The following is an 18,691-nucleotide window of genomic DNA, read 5'->3' on the forward strand; positions in this document are numbered from 1 at the left end:
CCTGCCCTGCCCTGCTTGCGATCGAACCCAGATCTCCAGTTCTTCCTTTCTTCCCAATGAAAACAGTACCAGGAGTGTGCGCGGAGCCCCCGCACTCCAGGGAGTGTGCGCGGAGCCCCCGCACTCCAGGGAGTGTGCGCGGAGCCCCTGCAGTTGGTTCCCCATCCCACCGCAGGTGATTTTCTTTATTGCTTTTATTCAAGCTTGCAGTTCAACAGCTGAAGTCACTCCATATCCAGTGTCCAATCAACTGTCTCACTAATTAGGTGATTAAGTGCATCTGCTTCAGTCATAGTCACTCAAGCGTGTCATGGTCAAGGATGAATGATCGAGTGATAAAAAGAAACCATCATTTATCTACCTTTTAAATGTGTTCTAATAGTGAGAAGTTTCTTTTGATGCTCGAAAGCATTACCCCCGCCCCCTGTACTCCCTTGATATTACTCTGTTAATACAAGCACAGGTAGAGCAATCGCAGTTTAAACAGCAATGTTTATTTCAGAAGAAAGTTCAATTTGGGGTTTTTTTTTCACTTGTTTTTAAACTTGAAATCTCATTACTTATTTCCAGACACACCAAAACAAAAAACAAAGGAAAAAACCCACAGGAACATTCTGATTTGCTGGCCAAGTGATGACATCACAGCTGCAGCAGCGAATTGGCAGCATGTTGGAGGAGGAGGTCACAAGGGATTTGGGTAGGAGAGGGGGAGAGTGATTGAGAGAACACAGACCATAATATCTGAATAAATGTATGTATAGCAACACTCTCCCTTCCCCACACAATGATCTATTCAAACATTATCATGGTCGGTTTTATAAACGTTTTAGATCCATCCTTGAATTGATCTGTAACACTCTGCAGACACACACAGAGGCAGACACGCAGACAGAGGCAGATACACACACAAACAGAGGCAGACATGCAGACAGGTAGACACACAGACAGAGGCAGACACGCAGACAGAGGCAGACACGCAGAGGCAGACACGCAGACAGAGGCAGACACACAGACAGACACGCAGACAGAGGCAGACACAAAGGGATAGGGACACACACACTATGTAAAGTTTTATAAACGTTTTAGATCCATACTTGAATTGATCTTTAACACCCTGCAGATACACACCCCCACCCCCCACACACACGTTTCATCACAATCGGACAAGCGGTTTGAGACATTCACAGAACTCCACAGTGTTTGAAGACATTGAGAAACCTGCAGGGACATGCACCCCCTGCCTTGTAGTGTTTCTGTGTCTCTCCCCCTCCCCTCCTCTCCCCTCTAGCTGCTCGCTCGCTGGTAGAAGTAGATGTAGCCCAGGTCTTTTGGAGGTTTCTCAGAGGCACAAACCTTTTGGTCGTTATAAATCACCCATCTGAAAAGAGGGAGGGAGAGAGGGATCAAAAGCATTGGTTAGCACTCCTTTAAAGGGGACCAGTGAATGTTAATAAAGCTGGTGATTTTAAAGTCCCAGACAGCCACCCTGCTTGAATCGAGTGAGTGTGAGAGGGAGAGAGAGGACTCACCTGCCCTCCTTCTTGATGTGACACACGTAGTGCCCACACATGGTGGAGGTGCCCATGTGACTGATGAAGGCAAACAGCTCGTACTCTGAAAGAAACAGAGACGCTGAGAGGCTGACAGCTAGTGCCACACACACACACTGCTACACACACTGCAATACACTGCTGCAACACACTGCTACACACACACACTGCTACACACACACACTGCAATACACTGCTACACACACACTGCAATACACAGCTACACACACACACACACACAGCAACACACACTGCAATACACTGCTACACACACACACACACACACATCTACACACACTGCAATACACTGCTACACATGCACACACAGCTACACGCACACACAGCTACACACACTGCTACACACTGCAATACACTGCTACACACACACACACTGCAACACCCCACTGCTACACACACACTGCTACACACACACCCTGCTACACATAAACCCTGCTACACACACACTGTTACACACACCCTGCTACACCCCACAGCTAGACACACACACTGCTACACACACTGCTACACCCACACCACACCCACACACGCACACTTGTTTCTGTACTCACTCCCTTCTCCGTCCCTCACTCTGGGTCCAGCAGGGACAGACTCAGAGACAGATTCGGCTGCAGAGCGTCCCTCTGAAATGTCCATCGCATCCAGATCGTCGATGTGGCTGAAGATCCAGTCCACTGCTCTCTCCAGCGAGTTACTCTGAGAGAGGACAGCAGAAGAGACACCTCAACTACATCTACCACAACCCGCTGCTGCACAGTATTGTATTGCAGTGTAGAGCAGAGCAGTGTATAGCAGTGTAGAGCAGTGCAGTGCAGTGTAGAGCAGTGCAGTGTAGAGCAGTGCAGAGTAAATCACCCATCTGGAAAGGAGGGGGGATTGCGGCGCGGTGAGGAGGAGGAGGGGGGATTGCGGAGCGGTGAGGAGGAGGAGGAGGAGGATGGGGGATTGCGGCGCGGTGAGGAGGAGGAGGGGGGATTGCGGAGCGGTGAGGAGGAGGAGGAGGAGGAGGATGGGGGATTGCGGCGCGGTGAGGAGGAGGAGGGGGGATTGCGGAGCGGTGAGGAGGAGGAGGAGGAGGATGGGGGATTGCGGCGCGGTGAGGAGGAGGAGGGGGGATTGCGGAGCGGTGAGGAGGAGGAGGAGGAGGAGGATGGGGGATTGCAGCGCGGTTAGGAGGAGGAGGAGGAGGAGGAGGAGGATGGGGGATTGCAGCGCGGTTAGGAGGAGGAGGAGGAGGAGGAGGATGGGGGATTGCAGCGCGGTTAGGAGGAGGAGGAGGAGGATGATGGGGGATTGCGGCGCGGTTAGGAGGAGGAGGAGGAGGATGATGGGGGATTGCGGCGCGGTTAGGAGGAGGAGGAGGAGGAGGAGGAGGAGGAGGAGGATGGGGGATTGCGGCGCGGTTAGGAGGAGGATGGGGGATTGCGGAGCGGTGAGGAGGAGGAGGAGGATGATGGGGGATTGCGGCGCGGTTAGGAGGAGGAGGGGGGATTGCGGCGCGGTGAGGAGGAGGGGGAGGAGGAGGAGGAGGAGGAGGAGGAGGAGGGGGAGGAGGGATTGCAGAGCTTTGCATCTCCACTTAATGAAAAACTGCGAGATTTGCATCGCAACAGAAAACAAGTAAGCCACAGATGCTTAAATGCAGTGGTTGTCCTGACAGTAAAATACTGTACTGTGATGTCATTTTAATTCAAAGGCCATTACATGTAACACCGCATGGCAGTTAAACTAGGCACCCTCACGAGACAATTGCTTCTCAAGTATAATGTAGTAAAATAGGATTCTGCAGCCTTGAGTAAACATAATCGTGATGCTATAATAAGCTGCTTACCCCTGAGGATTTGTTTTGATGTATTGTCCTCAGTGAGCACCATTGACATCTGTATACTGTATTTAAACTGCCGACATGCTTTTGCTAATTGTGGGTAGTGTCGTTCTGTGCAGTGCAGTGTGGGTAGTGTAGTTCTGTGCAGTGTGGGTATAGTGCAGTGTGGGTAGTGTAGTTCTGTGCAGTGCAGTGTGGGTAGTGTAGTTCTGTGCAGTGCTGTGTGGGTATAGTGCAGTTCTGAGCAGTACAGTTCTCTGTGTTACTCACTGTGGCTCTCAGCGCCCTACTGGCCTGGTCTCTGGAGAAGCCCATGGAGATGATGGTTGCTAGGTGCTCCTCCGAAGGGGGCGGGTCTGGAGTGCCCTGTGGAGTGGGCATGTCGGTGGGGGCGGGGCTAAAACCCGGCAGCACCAAGGGGGCGGAGAAATCTGGAGTTCATTACCATAAAAAAACAAATATGAGAAATGAATCCAAATTGTACTAATCCAGTCACTGGGCTTTTCTGGGGCCCCGCCCCAGACACAGACGGGTTTACCTGGGTCATCCATGTGAGTCATCACCCAGTTCATGGCAGCCTCGGCCCCAGTGTTCCCAGTATAGAAGACAGCTTTGCGGCAGGCCTCCACTGGGAATCCCATCTCAGCCAGCTGAGTGATCACAGACTCATCCAGGACAGGAGCTGAGAGCAGAGAGGACAGAAACATTGGAGATACGGGACCCCACCTCACACAACCCCCTGCGACGGGACCCCACCTCCCACAACCCCCCGCGACGGGACCCCACCTCCCACAACCCCCCGCGACGGGACCCCACCTCCCACAACCCCCCGCGACGGGACCCCACCTCCCACAACCCCCCGCGACGGGACCCCACCTCCCACAATCCCCCGCGACGGGACCCCACCTCCCACAACCCAAATAGAGGAGAGAGGGACAGACAGAGGAGACAGAGGGACAGACAGACAGAGAGACTAACAGTTCGGAGTGGAGAGCAGTGGAGAGCAGAGTGAATCGTCTTCCTCTGTGTTGCTAAGGAAACCACCCAGGCTACCTTTGACCTCGACGTCTGGTGTAATGAGAGAGGGCGGGGCCAGGTCTGGGAGCTCCTCCTCCCCTGGCTGTAGCCCCGCCCCTCGGAGGGAGGAAACATCCAGGGAGTCCGGCATCTCGATCGACACATCTGAAACAACCAAACACAGTGAAACAACCAAACACCACGGGGAAAGCCCTGTACAAACTACATGGAAGCCAGAGCCAAGATAGCCGACACAGGCCTTCAGTTACACTGATGAAGGCACTAGAGCCCAAACGCGTGTCTGCTCATCAGTATGAGGGTCCATGCTATAACACAGTTTTGTGTGACAGACAGACAGGGGGACCCCCTCACCCAGTTTTTTGGGGACCCAGTCGAGTCCAAAGGTGAACTTCTTGATCTGAATGACCAGGTAGTCTGGGAAGGAGGCGAAGCGTGTGGTCCTGCGGAGAGAAAAGAGAGTCCCTATTGATCACTGATTATTACAGGACAGTCAGTATTGATCACTGATTATTACAGGACACAGTCACTATTGATCACTGATTATTACAGGACAAGCTATTCACTCTGATCACAGCAGCATGGAGTGTTACTCACTGTGGAGTATTCCTCTCACTTGGTGGTCACGCTCTAGCCCTGTAGCGCAGAGTCACATACAGAGGGGTATTGATTATTGATAGATTATTGATAACTGGTCTCACTTGCTGGCCATGCTCTTTGCCTGCAGGGCCGAGCTCCAGAATTCCTCCAGGGTCTCAGGCTCACTGAGCGCGCTCAGACAGGCAGCGAACGGGATATGGGCGCGCACCAGCTCAGGGGGAGGGGCCTTGGCAAGTTCTGCCTCCTTTTTCTTCTGCTCGTACTCACTCAGCTCCTCTGAGAGGAAAAAAATAGTAATAATAATAATACTAATACTATAGCAGTCTCCGCATATAGGAACACCTCCTAAAAAAACACCCTTGCATTAAAACAGATTTTCCCCATTGTAAATGCTCCGTCTAAAGGAACAGGGACTTCGCTTAAAGAACACCTTTTTGGCACCGCTAGCGATTCGTTCACAAGTGATACAGTACTGTTTGTAACCTGATAACTCATCATCATCAAACTTAAATTGAAATGGTGTATTCAGTCTTTTCAAATGTGACTTGTCATCGAGAGTCTTGAGGCACACTGATTGGTTTATTAACTGTTGTCATGTTGTTGCCTCGTTTTGTATTCTTTTGAGTTCCACAAGAGCCCCTCGTCGCTACAAAGTGACATGTAAGCTAACAGCGAAACGCGCCGCTGTTTCTCTTGCTAGAAAAAGTTGGAAATTGTTCGAGCTCCTCAAACAAACCTGAAATCAGACACCAAGTCACCAAGTAAATTTGGCGTTTCCCGTTCTGGTGAGCTGCTTCACATTCTGTTAAATCATTTTGTGCATGTCTTGAATATTGCTCCTGTACATGTATTCACATTTAATCTAGAGCAGCTGCTGCATTTTTACTGTATGTAAGGTGCTGTGTTAATTTAGTTTGCCAGTTAGTTTATTATAGTTTATTTCCCTACACTTGCCTATTGCTTTTCTCTTACTTATTCAGTCCATTTCATATGTTGATGCACATTTGTATTTATTGATTCGTATTGTGATTGGCCTTGGCATATTGTGACCGTTGACCGAGGGGTCTTGTCTTAGCCGGAAACTGCTGTATATCCCACACATATACATTCACATAGACTCAAAACACAGAGAGAAAGATCCATTAATACAGACAGTCTCACTCAACTAAGCTCCTCTGAGGAAATAAGACAGGCACACACATACACTGTACATACATACATATTAGTAAAGATCATTACTGCTCCAGGGGCACAGGCAGCTGCAGCAGGGACTCTGCTCGCTGGGTGTATTTCACCTCCCCTCTCCCCTCCTCTCCCCTCACCCTTGTTGGTTGCGTGGTCCAGGGGCACAGGCAGCTACAGCATGGACTCTGCCCGCTGGGTGTATTTCACCTCCCCTCTCCCCCCCTCTCCCCTCACCCTCATTGGTGGCGTGGTCCAGGGGCACAGGCAGCTGCAGCAGGGACTCTGCCCGCTGGGTGTATTTCACCTCCCCTCTCCCCCCCTCTCCCCTCACCCTCGTTGGTGGCGTGGTCCAGGGGCACAGGCAGCTGCAGCAGGGACTCTGCCCGCTGGGTGTATTTCACCTCCCCTCTCCCCCCCTCTCCCCTCACCCTTGTTGGTGGCGTGCTCCAGGGGCACAGGCAGTTGCAGCAGGGACTCTGCCCGCTGGGTGTATTTCACTTTGTCAGACTGCAGGCAGTGGATCCGCTCCTCAACCAGGAACCGGAACGACTCTGACGGACAATCAGAGGAACGGCAATACCGCTGAGGGGGAGAGAGAGAGAGAGAGAGAGAAAAAGAGAGGGGGGAGAGAGAAAAAAAGAAAAGGAGGAGAGAGAGAGAGAGAGAGAGAGAGAGAGAGAGAGAGAGAGAGATTGTGAGCAGCAGTATGATGCTGTAATTTTAATTTTACTGGAAATAGTTTGAGATAAATAAATAATTACATAACTATACAAATGAGACACTGAACATTCTAAAAACTCAGAACAAAGTGAACACCGATCTAAGGTAAGATCTGAAATATGAAAAACACAAAATAAATAAATAAATAAATAAATAAATAAATAAAAATAAATAAATAAATAAGCCGTCACAAAATGGAGGGAACTCTCGATACACAGGCTACCAGCCGCTCGCTCCAGAAAATGTCAGAGAACATCTTCGAGATTAATGTACTCGACTGATTTAAAAACAGCTTAGAGATTAATGTACTCGACTGATTTAAAAATGGACACAAATAAAAAAAGCCTTTAAAAACCAAGAGAGAATCCAAAGATATTAAAAATCGCTTAACTTTTCCGAAACTGATGACGAGAGAGTGAAGACCAATCTCGTACTGTAACGTTACACCTGGTACAGCGGGTATCGGAAAAAAGCCTTTGACAGGGCCGGTGCTTTAAAAACACACAGAAACGGGGATCGGTAAAAGAACACAGATTAGTGTGAGCGAAGAGGACGCTGGCTGTACTCATAATAAACATTGACAGTAATGCACAGTCCCGATCCAGGGAAATGAAGACAGCCTCTCCACTGAGCGCTCATTCCCCTTAATCAAACTCTGCTTCATCAGGCTCTCCTCCAGCGGACTGTGACACCACCCACCCACCCTTCTCCGGTTTAAAAAAAAAACGCTGTTTGTTCTCAAGCATCTCTGCTTTGCTGAACACTCGCTCGCTCGGGACCGATGTTGCAGGGATACTTAACATGGTCTTTGCCAAGGCTGCTAGCTGGGAAAGCGTTTCTGGTTATTTTTTCCACCAGATCAGGGGATCTTTGCTGATGTTTAATGGCGTTTCAGAAGCATACATCGTCATCTCTTGAAGTAGTGTGTGTCTGTTGCTGTCCACGAAGTAACAATTCCATTGCTTGTGCGGTCTTTGTTTTCTTTTTAACAGGTAAGTCCTCTGTGCTGCACGATTTCTGTCATTTTCGAGGTTGTCCTCCACCAGCCTCACTAGTTTGGAAGAGAGTGCTTCAGACACGCGGGCTTTGGCCTCTTGGGATAGGAAATCCAGATGGCGAAATCGTGGGGTCAAGAAATGACACAAAACGCAGTGGCATAACCTCATTACTTGGGTCATTCAGCTGATGTAAACAAAATCGCTGAGACAAATTACGCACTAGCTTATCTCTCAAACTCTGTAACTGGAATTAGCAAATCGGTTGATTAAATAAGACTGTGTCTCCCCTTCATCAGGAGCTTCAACTGTTGCAAGTGGGTACAAAGAACTAGCCCTAATGTTTTTCTCTGCACTCAAAAGTACTGTAGCCAGTTCGAATGGCTGTAGTAGAGGTAGTATCTCAGCCATTAGCTTCCACGGCTCAGTTGTGAGATCTAAAGTAGCTGTGTCAGACTTTTTGGTCAAATCTGGGTTTGACAAAACAGCAATAACTGGCCATTTCAATTCAATAAGGTGTTCAAACATATAATAAACAGTGTTCCACCTTGTTTGTAGGTCCTGTATTAACTTGAGAGGTGCTTTTTCTGTGTTCATCATTTCTGTTTGTTTCCTATTTAAAGCGCTTGTTGCCATCTCACTCTTTTTAAAATGTGCAACCAGTCTCCTTGCTGCTGCCACGTATGGACTTGTCGTACATCCTCCAGGCTTTTCTGAATGTAGAGATTTATATTGTGCCCTGCACAGCTCACACTTGCCACGCTACCAAAATGTAACACAGCACACTCGCAGAAAGCAAAGACATTGCTCTGCACACGTTGGAAGCGTTGTCATGAAACACAAGCTATTATGTTATAGCCACTTCAAACTCTATCTGATTGATCGCTCTGCTAAATTCACAGCTGTGTGTCTCTCGTGTAATTTACGTGTCGCTAATACTTTTGACTCGAGTTCCCAGTTTTGCTGATGTAAAGACAGATGCCTGTTAAAAACGTTTCTTGTGTCATGCTTGTCCATATATCGGTAGTGATGGACATTGAATCACACTCCTGACTTAAATCCTGTCTATGCTTTTCCTTTGCACGTTTGTGATCCAGAGTAATGAATCTGGAGATTGTATTTCGACAGGGCATTTCATAACCCGGAGCAAGATTCGCACTCAGATTTTTAAACGCAGCTCCCTCTACTATACTAACAGGGCTCATGTCTTGTGTGACAACATCCACTATCAGGCCTGTTATTTCTTTTGCGCTGACGCTTTTTGGATCCACTTTCTTTCCACAATAAGCTGTCACTGAAGGCGTTGCTTCCTTCTGTTTTTTACTTGTGTTCCCGCTGTCTGTATTTTGTAAACGATTGTAAAGTATCTTACTAAACGATCCCGCAGGTTGGTGGTATTTCCACAAAAGCTCATTAAAACTCCACAAACAGCACATTTTACATTTCCATTTTGTTCTTTTGTAAAAAAAAAAAAAAAAAAAAAAAAGAAAAGAAACTTCCAAACATCTGACGGCATTATTTAAAATTAAATTCAAAATCTAACTAGCAAAATCTGATCCTGAAATGCAGCCTTCCTCTAGTCTCTAGTTTTTTTTGGTTTTTTGTCACACTTATTATTCTGAAAACGTACGTGCTGCGTAGTGGGCGGGGAGTTTTTTTTTTGTTTTGTTTGTTTAATTATTATTTCAAGGAACCAAAGGAAAGGCAAGGAATAAGACTGTATATTTAAATTTTAATAAAAAACGTTCCTATTAATGAACTGATAGATGCGTTTTTTTTTTTTTTTTCAACCATCGATGGTTATTTTATCGTTTTATACACAACACCCAGCGACAGCACATTCTAATCCTGCTGGAGACGTGGCTGGACAGAGAAGCAGAGACACGCTGTCCTGCAGGCTACAGGGAGCTCCGTGTGCCCGAAGTCAGGACACAAAGGCGAGGCTGGCACTGCGGGGGGTGCTGCTGTGGCCCAGCATGTCACCCCTGTGAAGAAAGGCCCCTCACTGTGTTGAGAATACCAGGACAACTGCTCCTCTGTGCTCTGTACCTGCCCCCTGCCCGTCCACTCCCCCAAACGGGACCCACCTCTCCACCCTTCAGCACGAAACAGCCCCTTCCAGACACAGGGCAAGACCCTTCTGTTTGGGGACTTCGATGCCCGGACAGGTAGAGGACTAGACTTCATTCCCACAGAGGGAAACAGGCACATATTTAGAGATAATATAAAAACACAACTAAAACCCAGAAAGAGCTACGAGAGACAGATAAACAGCGGTAGGAAGAAACTACTAGAGCTGTGAAAAAGCCGAGGCCTGTGCATAGTGAATGGGAGAGGAGAGGCGACTCTCTAGGCAGATTTACGTTTAACCCCCCACTGGGCAGCAGTGCCATAGACTACGCCATAAGAGACCTAGACGTCATTGATATCAATGCAATGACAGTTAGACCACAATCTTACCTATCAGACCCACTGCCAAATCGTCCTCTACCTAAAGAAAACCTCGAAACCTACCCATAGTAACCCCCCTACAAACCTCCCTAACCCTAACCACACTGAGAATACAGAGCCACTCTCAGACACATGCAACACACACTGACCCGGATCGACGAGGCCATTGATGACAACTCCTTCTGGCAAACCTGGAACAAACTGAAACCTAACAATGACACACCCCATAGCAATCCAAAATGGACACACCTGGACAGAACATTTCCAACACCTATATAAAGGAATCCAAACTGAAGCCCTTACACCAAGGTAAAAATAAATTCTGAATAAACTGACTCCCTGGAGGCAATAATTAAAGATTACCAACCCCCCCCTAGACACCCCCATTACCATTGAGGAGATCAGAGAAAATATTTCCAAACTGAAGCCCAGGAAAGCCAGCGGCCCTGATCAGATCCTCAGTGAGATGTGGAGACACAGCAGCTCTGATCAGATCCTCAGTGAGATGCGGAGACACAGCAACCCTGATCAGATCCTCAGTGAGATGCGGAGACACAGCGGCCCCCGATCAGATCCTCAGTGAGATGCAGAGACACAGCAGCCCCGATCAGATCCTCAGTGAGATGCGGAGACACAGCGGCTCTGATCAGATCCTCAGTGAGATGCGGAGACAGAGTGGCCCCGATCAGATCCTCAGTGAGATGCAGAGACAGAGTGGCCCTGATCAGATCCTCAGTGAGATGTGGAGACAGAGCGGCCCTGATCAGATCCTCAGTGAGATGCAGAGACAGAGCTGCCCTGATCAGATCCTCAGTGAGATGTGGAGACAGAGCGGCCCTGATCAGATCCTCAGTGAGATGTGGAGACACAGCAGCCCTGATCAGATCCTCAGTGGGATGTGGAGACACAGCAGCCCTGATCAGATCCTCAGTGAGATGTGGAGACACAGCAGCCCCGATCAGATCCTCAGTGAGATGTGGAGACACAGCGGCTCTGATCAGATCCTCAGTGAGATGCGGAGACACAGCGGTTCTGATCAGATCCTCAGTGAGATGCGGAGACACAGCAAGCAGCCCTGATCAGATCCTCAGCTCCAAGCAGGAATTGGTGTATTCGGAGACACAGTGCAAAGTAAAAATAGAACAGAACAAAACAAACAGGTTTCTTTAGGCAGGAGAGAGGAGTGTGACAGGGCTGCAGCCTCAGCCCCACTCTCTTAGCATTTCTATCAATGATCTGCCTGGTCTGTTAGAGCAAGCGCCCACCCCAGCCCTGTCGCTGGACCCCCCCCAACAGTGAAGAGTCTGCTGTACGCAGATGACTTGGTCATCCTATCCCCCACACAGGAGGCTCTACAGCATAGCCTGGCACTGCTGAAGACATACTGAGCAACATGGAGGTCAACCCGAACAAAACCAAAAATCAGGATTTTACAAAAAAAAAAAAAAAAGACAAAAAACAACCAGAAAAAATTAATTCCCTGCCCACACACACCAGCATCAACATCCACAATAGCCCTGACACTGAGCCCAGGGGGGGAGGGAGAGGGGAGAGGAAAGGGGAGGAGAGGGAGGGAAAGGAGAGGAAAGGGGAGGGAGGGAGGGAGGGAGAGGAGAGGAAAGGGGAGGGAGGGGAGGAGGGAGGGAGGAGACTTATATAATGATTCTTCTCAGCTAAGGCAGTTCAAAACCCAACATAGACACAGTGAGACACACAGACAGACAGAGGCTCACACACACATACAAACAGACAGACAGACAGACAGACAGACAGACACACTCACCTCGACCATGTTGACGAAGTGCAGTAGGAATTCCTGGGCGTCTTGCTGCCGATTGGTGGAGAATTCAGGGTGCCCCTTCCCAACCAGAGACTTGAACATTCGGGGGGCTATGCCCTCCTGATCCCCCTATCACAGTGAGAGAGAAGCTGTTTATATGGGGTCATTTATTAAGGAGTCACTCAGTAGAGTTCAGCTCCAGCTCACCTTGGGCTCTGTGCTGGGGCCCCCCTCGCTCCACCCCTCGGCCGGCCTGCTGTACTCCCCAGAGAGCAGCCCGTGACCCAGCTTCGCCCTGCAACACACAACCAATCCAGCAGCTTCAGCACAGGAGCCTCCAGATACATCCAAAACTGAATGGAGACCTGCTGCCCAATCAGCAATACTGTAGATAACAACAACCCTGCCGTCACTGTGCCCACGCCCACCGCGCTGTGACCGCGCCCCCTCTGTGCCCACGGCCACCCCGCCGCGACCCTGTACCCCGCTGTGACCACGCCCCCTGACGACCCTGCCACCCCCCCCCCCCCCCCCCGCTGTGACCACGCCTCCCTGCAACCCTGCCCCCGTGCTGACAGTCTCTCTTACACTTGTGTTCTGAAATCCTGAGTCGGGTCTGTTGGGGCATCTTGGTAAATTTTCTCCAAATTCGCAACATACCTGAAAACAACAAGATATATTCCATCAATACAGACACACTGCACTCCACCACCACTCCCCTCCCCCACCTACCTCAAATCCTCCCACCCTCCTCCTCCTCCTCCCTCTTCTCCCCCTCCTCCTCCCCCCTCTTCTCCCCCTCCTCCTCCCCCCTCTTCTCCCCCTCCTCCTCCCTCCCCCTCTCCTCCTCCTCCGCTCCTTCCTCCTCTCCCCCCTCTCCTCCTCCTCCTCCTCCTCTCCCCCGCTCCTCCCTCCCCTCCCCCCTCTCTCCTCTCCCCCGCTCCTCCCTCCTCTCCCCCCCCTCACCTACCTCAAACCCTCCCCTCCCCCCTCCCCTCCTCCCTCCTCCCCCGCTCCTCCCTCCTCTCCCCCCCCTCACCTACCTCAAACCCTCCCCTCCTCCCCCACCCTCCTCCCTCCTCTCCCCCCCTTCCTCTTCCCTCCCCTCTCCCCTCTCACTCACTTGCTCTGGAAGTCCGGCACACTGAACAGCACCTGCATCACGGAGTTCAGGTAGCAGCTGTTGCCCAGGTTCTTCATGCCGGTGTACCCCGGGCCGCAGAGAGGCTGCAGCGCACCCCCCGACTCCTGGATCACCTCCCACTCCCCGATGCGCTGGTTCATATCGATCTCCAGCTCCGTCATTGTCTTGTCAGTCTGAATGGAAAATCAATCAGTCACTATACACAGATACACAAGAATCAGACAAGACCCCCTCCACACAGACCCATACAGAATCAGTCACTATACACACACACACACAGAGGAATCCAGACGAGACCCGCTCCACGCAGACCCATACAGACTCAGTCACTATACACACACACACACACACACAGAGGAATCCAGACGAGACCCCCTCCACACAGACCCATACAGAATCAGTCACTATACACATACACACACACACAGAGGAATCCAGACGAGACCCGCTCCACACAGACCCATACAGAATCAGTCACTATACACACACACACACACACACACACACACACAGAGGAATCCAGACGAGACCCCCTCCACACAGACCCATACAGAATCAGTCACTATACACATACACACACACAGAGGAATCCAGACGAGACCCCCTCCACACAGACCCATACAGAATCAGTCACTATACACACACACACAGAGGAATCCAGACGAGACCCGCTCCACACAGACCCATACAGAATCAGTCACTACACACACACACACACACAGAGGAATCCAGACGAGACCCCCTCCACACAGACCCATACAGAATCAGTCACTATACACATACACACACACACAGAGGAATCCAGACGAGACCCCCTCCACACAGACCCATACAGAATCAGTCACTACACACACACACAGAGGAATCCAGACGAGACCCCCTCCACACAGACCCATACAGAATCAGTCACTACACACACACAGAGGAATCCAGACGAGACCCCCTCCACACAGACCCATACAGAATCAGTCACTATACACACACACACACAGAGGAATCCAGACGAGACCCGCTCCACACAGACCCATACAGAATCAGTCACTACACACACACACACACACACAGAGGAATCCAGACGAGACCCCCTCCACACAGACCCATACAGAATCAGTCACTACACACACACACACACACACACAGAGGAATCCAGACGAGACCCCCTCCACACAGACCCATACAGAATCAGTCACTACACACACACACACCCAGAGGAATCCAGACGAGACCCGCTCCACACAGACCCATACAGAATCAGTCACTATAGACACACACACACACACACACAGAGGAATCCAGACGAGACCCCCTCCACACAGACATTTTTCGGGTATTAGCATTCAGTCCATTTATCACCGTATTATCGTACTGTAAGGTGAGATATATAATAGCTATACATATGCACCAAATATTTCTGTTGTGTGGCGCTGAAGCCTTGTCAGCTGGCACACAAACGCTTCAGTGCAGAGAGGTGCTGTACATTATTAACCCGTTTCATGCAACAGGTGCAATGGTGACCAAACGCATGGGGGTATGGTTGTGTAAAAAAACTGCTTCCAATGAACAGAACAGATCGAAAAATTAAAATAAACACACTTAAGGTTTGTGTGTTGCACACGTGCCATTAACAAAATGCCCTGGAAACTCAAAGAGAATCACTGAAAGGCTGTAATGCAGCAAAAAGCTCAATAATGAAACAAAAAAGGAAGTGAAAAGGCACCGCAGATGAGCTGATAACATCTCTTCAGTCAAAGAAGCAGGCCCGGTAATTGAAGACGTTACCATAATAAAAACAGCAATGCAGCGTGGGTTTTGTGAAGCAGGGTCAGCTAGTGCAGGAGAAACATAGTTTATTTCTCAAACTGACCAGAAAGGTGAAAACAGAACACACAGAAATATTGGGGACTGTAATTAGGATGTGTACTGGTGAGGAAAAAAGTAAAATATTTAGGAGAATTCAAAATGAAATGTACTGCAGCTTACAGCAGTAAAATACACTGCCATTCACTAAATTTAGCTCTCAGAATGGCTAATGAAAATATCTCAAATGTATGACAACGTGCTTGCTGTGGTGTATTTAATATCAAAAACACCAGAACAAACACTGCAATTTAAACTTGTTTTACTTTAAAATAACTGCTAATCACACGAGCTGTCTGTATCATGCTGTCAGATCAGGACTTCACTAACACTGATCATGGGAGCTGCAGCACGCCGTTTCCATATTACTGGACACATTTAAAGATGCGGTCACCTGCTACACGTTTCCATATTACTGGACACATTTAAAGGTGCGGTCACCTGCTACACGTTTCCATATTACTGGACACATTTAAAGGTGCGGTCACCTGCTACACGTTTCCATATTACTGGACACATTTAAAGGTGCGGTCACCTGCTACACGTTTCCATATTACTGGACACATTTAAAAGTGCGGTCACCTGCTACACGTTTCCAGCCAGGCTTGTATTGCAGGAGCCTTGCTGCTCAAAGTTAATTGTTCTTCTTGTTGGTCTTGCTGAAATAAAGCTCCTTCATTGCACTAACGGAATACTTTGTCAGATTACAAGCAGACAACTAGACCATAGTCTAGCACATGCTTAAACCACCCAAAGTTGCAGCATTTGAATCCCTTTTTTCAAAAATGGAGGGGGGTACCCCGTCCCACACTCTCCCCATGGGCTCCACACACCAGGATGAGACAGGTGCCCCTACTAGTTTATACGGAAACAAAAAACTGAGCAGACCAGCCCTGTCAGTGGAATGGATCATTATACACAGGGTTACAACTAGGGTTGCCACCCGTTCTGGTTTTGCCAGGATTGTTCTCTTTTTGAGGCAGCTGTCCTGGGACATTAAAATGTCAAAGTATATGATTGATTGATTTATTGATTTATTTATTTTTTTTACAAAATGACTCTGGTGTCCCGGTTTATGTAAGTCAGAGGTGGGAATGCTAGTTACAGCTAACACTATTGTGGTACAGCCGATACACATGGAGAGCGGTCTGTACAGAGGGAAGCAGTCGTAGATGTTTGGGGAGAGGGGGCAGTACCTTCTGCATTTGCATCATGTCGATGCCGAAGTGGGCGAGGTGTGCGGGGAGCCCGGGGTCCAAAACCATGTCATCCTCATCATAGGAGTACACGTCTGAGAGGAGGGGAACACAATACAAAATCAATAGGAGGACACGTCTGAGGGATATCAAGGGGTATGGAGTGTATCGAGGGCTATGGAGGAGTATCGAGGGGGTATGGAGGAGTATCGAGGGGGTATGGAGGAGTATCGAGGGCGTATGGAGGAGTATCGAGGGCGTATGGAGGAGTATCGAGGGCGTATGGAGGAGTATCGAGGGCGTATGGAGGAGTATCGAGGGGGTATGGAGGAGTACCGAGGGCGTATGGAGGAGTACCGAGGGCGTATGGAGAGTACCGAGGGCGTATGGAGGAGTACCGAGGGCGTATGGAGGAGTACCGAGGGCGTATGGAGAGTATCGAGGGCGTATGGAGAGTATCGAGGGCGTATGGAGAGTATCGAGGGCGTATGGAGGAGTACCGAGGGGGTATGGAGGAGTACCGAGGGGGTATGGAGAGTATCGAGGGCGTATGGAGAGTATCGAGGGCGTATGGAGAGTATCGAGGGCGTATGGAGGAGTATCGAGGGCGTATGGAGGAGTATCGAGGGCGTATGGAGGAGTATCGAGGGGGTATGGAGAGTATCGAGGGCGTATGGAGGAGTATCGAGGGCGTATGGAGGAGTATCGAGGGCGTATGGAGGAGTATCGAGGGCGTATGGAGGAGTATCGAGGGCGTATGGAGAGTATCGAGGGGGTATGGAGGAGTATCGAGGGGGTATGGAGAGTATCGAGGGCGTATGGAGGAGTATCGAGGGCGTATGGAGGAGTATCGAGGGGGTATGGAGGAGTACCGAGGGGGTATGGAGAGTATCGAGGGGTAATGAGAGTATGGAGGGAGTGCAGTGCTTACCTGCTCCGGCAGGGGTGATGGTGCCCAGTTTGACAGCCAGCGGGAAGCCTGTCTCGCGGTAGTGCTGCATGGCGTGGTTGTTCCCGCCACTCCCGTCGAAGTAGCGCCGGCCGCACAGGATCGCCCCGTCAGTGAGATTCATCCAGAGATTCTCATCAAGGTCACAGACCTGACAGCGCCAGCCACTGCGGGACAGGGACAGTGAGGACACACAAACACAGTGGGGTCCAGGGACAGTGAGGACACACACAAACACACTGCGGGCCAGGAACAGCAAGGACACACACTGTGGGCCAGGGACAGCAAGGACACACACAAACGCACTGCGAGGACACACACTGCGGGCCAGGGACAGTGAGCACGCAGCCGCACTCGTCACACACTGCAGGGGGCAGAGCCAAGATGTCTGCCCCGGGCTGCAGTGTCAGGGGAGAGCGCTAGCGTGCAGATAGGAGCTCCGCACACTGAATGGAAATGCGAGAGACAGGGCTAGTGTGACGCACTTCAAACAGCAAACAACCAAATCTTACAGCCCTGAAGAAGGGGTCCTATATAGGAACATGCCTTAAGCCCAGGACACTCCAGCGCGTCGCTGCGCTTCTCCTCGAGTCACTTTGATATAATGTGTTTCAATGAGATCGGACACACAAGCGCTTCTTCTCGAGTCAAGCCTGGTTGTTAACCAAATCAGGCCAGGTTGTTAACCAAAGTACTAAAACAGCTGACCCTAATTATCCCTTTAATTGGGTTGAGTTAACTAGGGGGGGCAATAACTTTCACACCTGAAGATTGCATGTTTGATTACCTTGCACACCAAACAAATGAAAGAAGCACCAAACATTTTTTTCTCTCAGACTCCCTCTATATACTTCTACAACCCACAAAAAAATCTGACCAAATACAATGAGAAAAATGTGCAAAAATGCAGAAAATCAGACAGGGGGCAAATACTTTCACGGCACTGTATATATATATTAACAAACAAAACAGTCTGTTATAAAACAAACAGTACATCTTCCACGCACACACTTACTAAACATATAGAAAACACACACAGGAATGTGATGGTTTTCACTTTCAAATTACTCTACATGTGTGAAAAGATACGCGGTGGTCAGTTCTTGAATTTTACCAAATATACAGCGTTTGAAAGGTAGGATCTCAAAAAAAAAGGTCTACCTCTACCTAGCACTTCCAGACACCGTCACATTGATGGAGATATACTGTCTGGACAGTGGCTGCGAATGCCATGTATGGTATTGATTAGATCAGTTTGCAGCCCTTAAATGAATGCAACTGTGAATGCAACCAAGTGGAGTTGGCATTCAGACCAGATGGTATGGGGCATATCCATGCACCTGGTCTAAAATATCAGCTCCATTCCTCGCCTCGCAGGTGGGTGGT

At 49.5% G+C, this 18,691-nt stretch overlaps 1 protein-coding gene across 3 annotated transcripts in view; it reads right to left on the reverse strand.

Moving 5' to 3' along the window:
* Window positions 1–472: 472 nt before the first annotated feature.
* Window positions 473–18,691, reverse strand: part of usp5 (ubiquitin specific peptidase 5 (isopeptidase T)) — a 33,604-nt gene continuing 15,385 nt past the window's right edge. For 2 of the 3 annotated variants that reach the window (XM_058993501.1, XM_058993500.1), the window contains exons 6-20: window positions 17,288–17,472; window positions 16,357–16,451; window positions 13,283–13,476; window positions 12,748–12,819; window positions 12,367–12,454; window positions 12,163–12,288; window positions 6,642–6,795; window positions 5,130–5,304; window positions 4,783–4,871; window positions 4,372–4,575; window positions 3,932–4,075; window positions 3,664–3,824; window positions 2,120–2,264; window positions 1,530–1,614; window positions 473–1,378 (exon numbers count right to left, since the gene is read on the reverse strand). In XM_058993501.1, the coding sequence (XP_058849484.1) occupies window positions 1,285–1,378; window positions 1,530–1,614; window positions 2,120–2,264; window positions 3,664–3,824; window positions 3,932–4,075; window positions 4,372–4,575; window positions 4,783–4,871; window positions 5,130–5,304; window positions 6,642–6,795; window positions 12,163–12,288; window positions 12,367–12,454; window positions 12,748–12,819; window positions 13,283–13,476; window positions 16,357–16,451; window positions 17,288–17,472 (2,011 nt within the window). In that variant the 3' untranslated portion in view covers window positions 473–1,284. The remainder of the gene's footprint in view (window positions 1,379–1,529; window positions 1,615–2,119; window positions 2,265–3,663; window positions 3,825–3,931; window positions 4,076–4,371; window positions 4,576–4,782; window positions 4,872–5,129; window positions 5,305–6,641; window positions 6,796–12,162; window positions 12,289–12,366; window positions 12,455–12,747; window positions 12,820–13,282; window positions 13,477–16,356; window positions 16,452–17,287; window positions 17,473–18,691) is intronic. The other variant, XM_058993502.1, reaches the window with a different exon arrangement.

The sequence above is a fragment of the Acipenser ruthenus genome, chromosome 20 (assembly GCF_902713425.1).
Source record: "Acipenser ruthenus chromosome 20, fAciRut3.2 maternal haplotype, whole genome shotgun sequence".
In the NCBI taxonomy this organism is placed as follows: Eukaryota; Metazoa; Chordata; class Actinopteri; order Acipenseriformes; family Acipenseridae; genus Acipenser; species Acipenser ruthenus.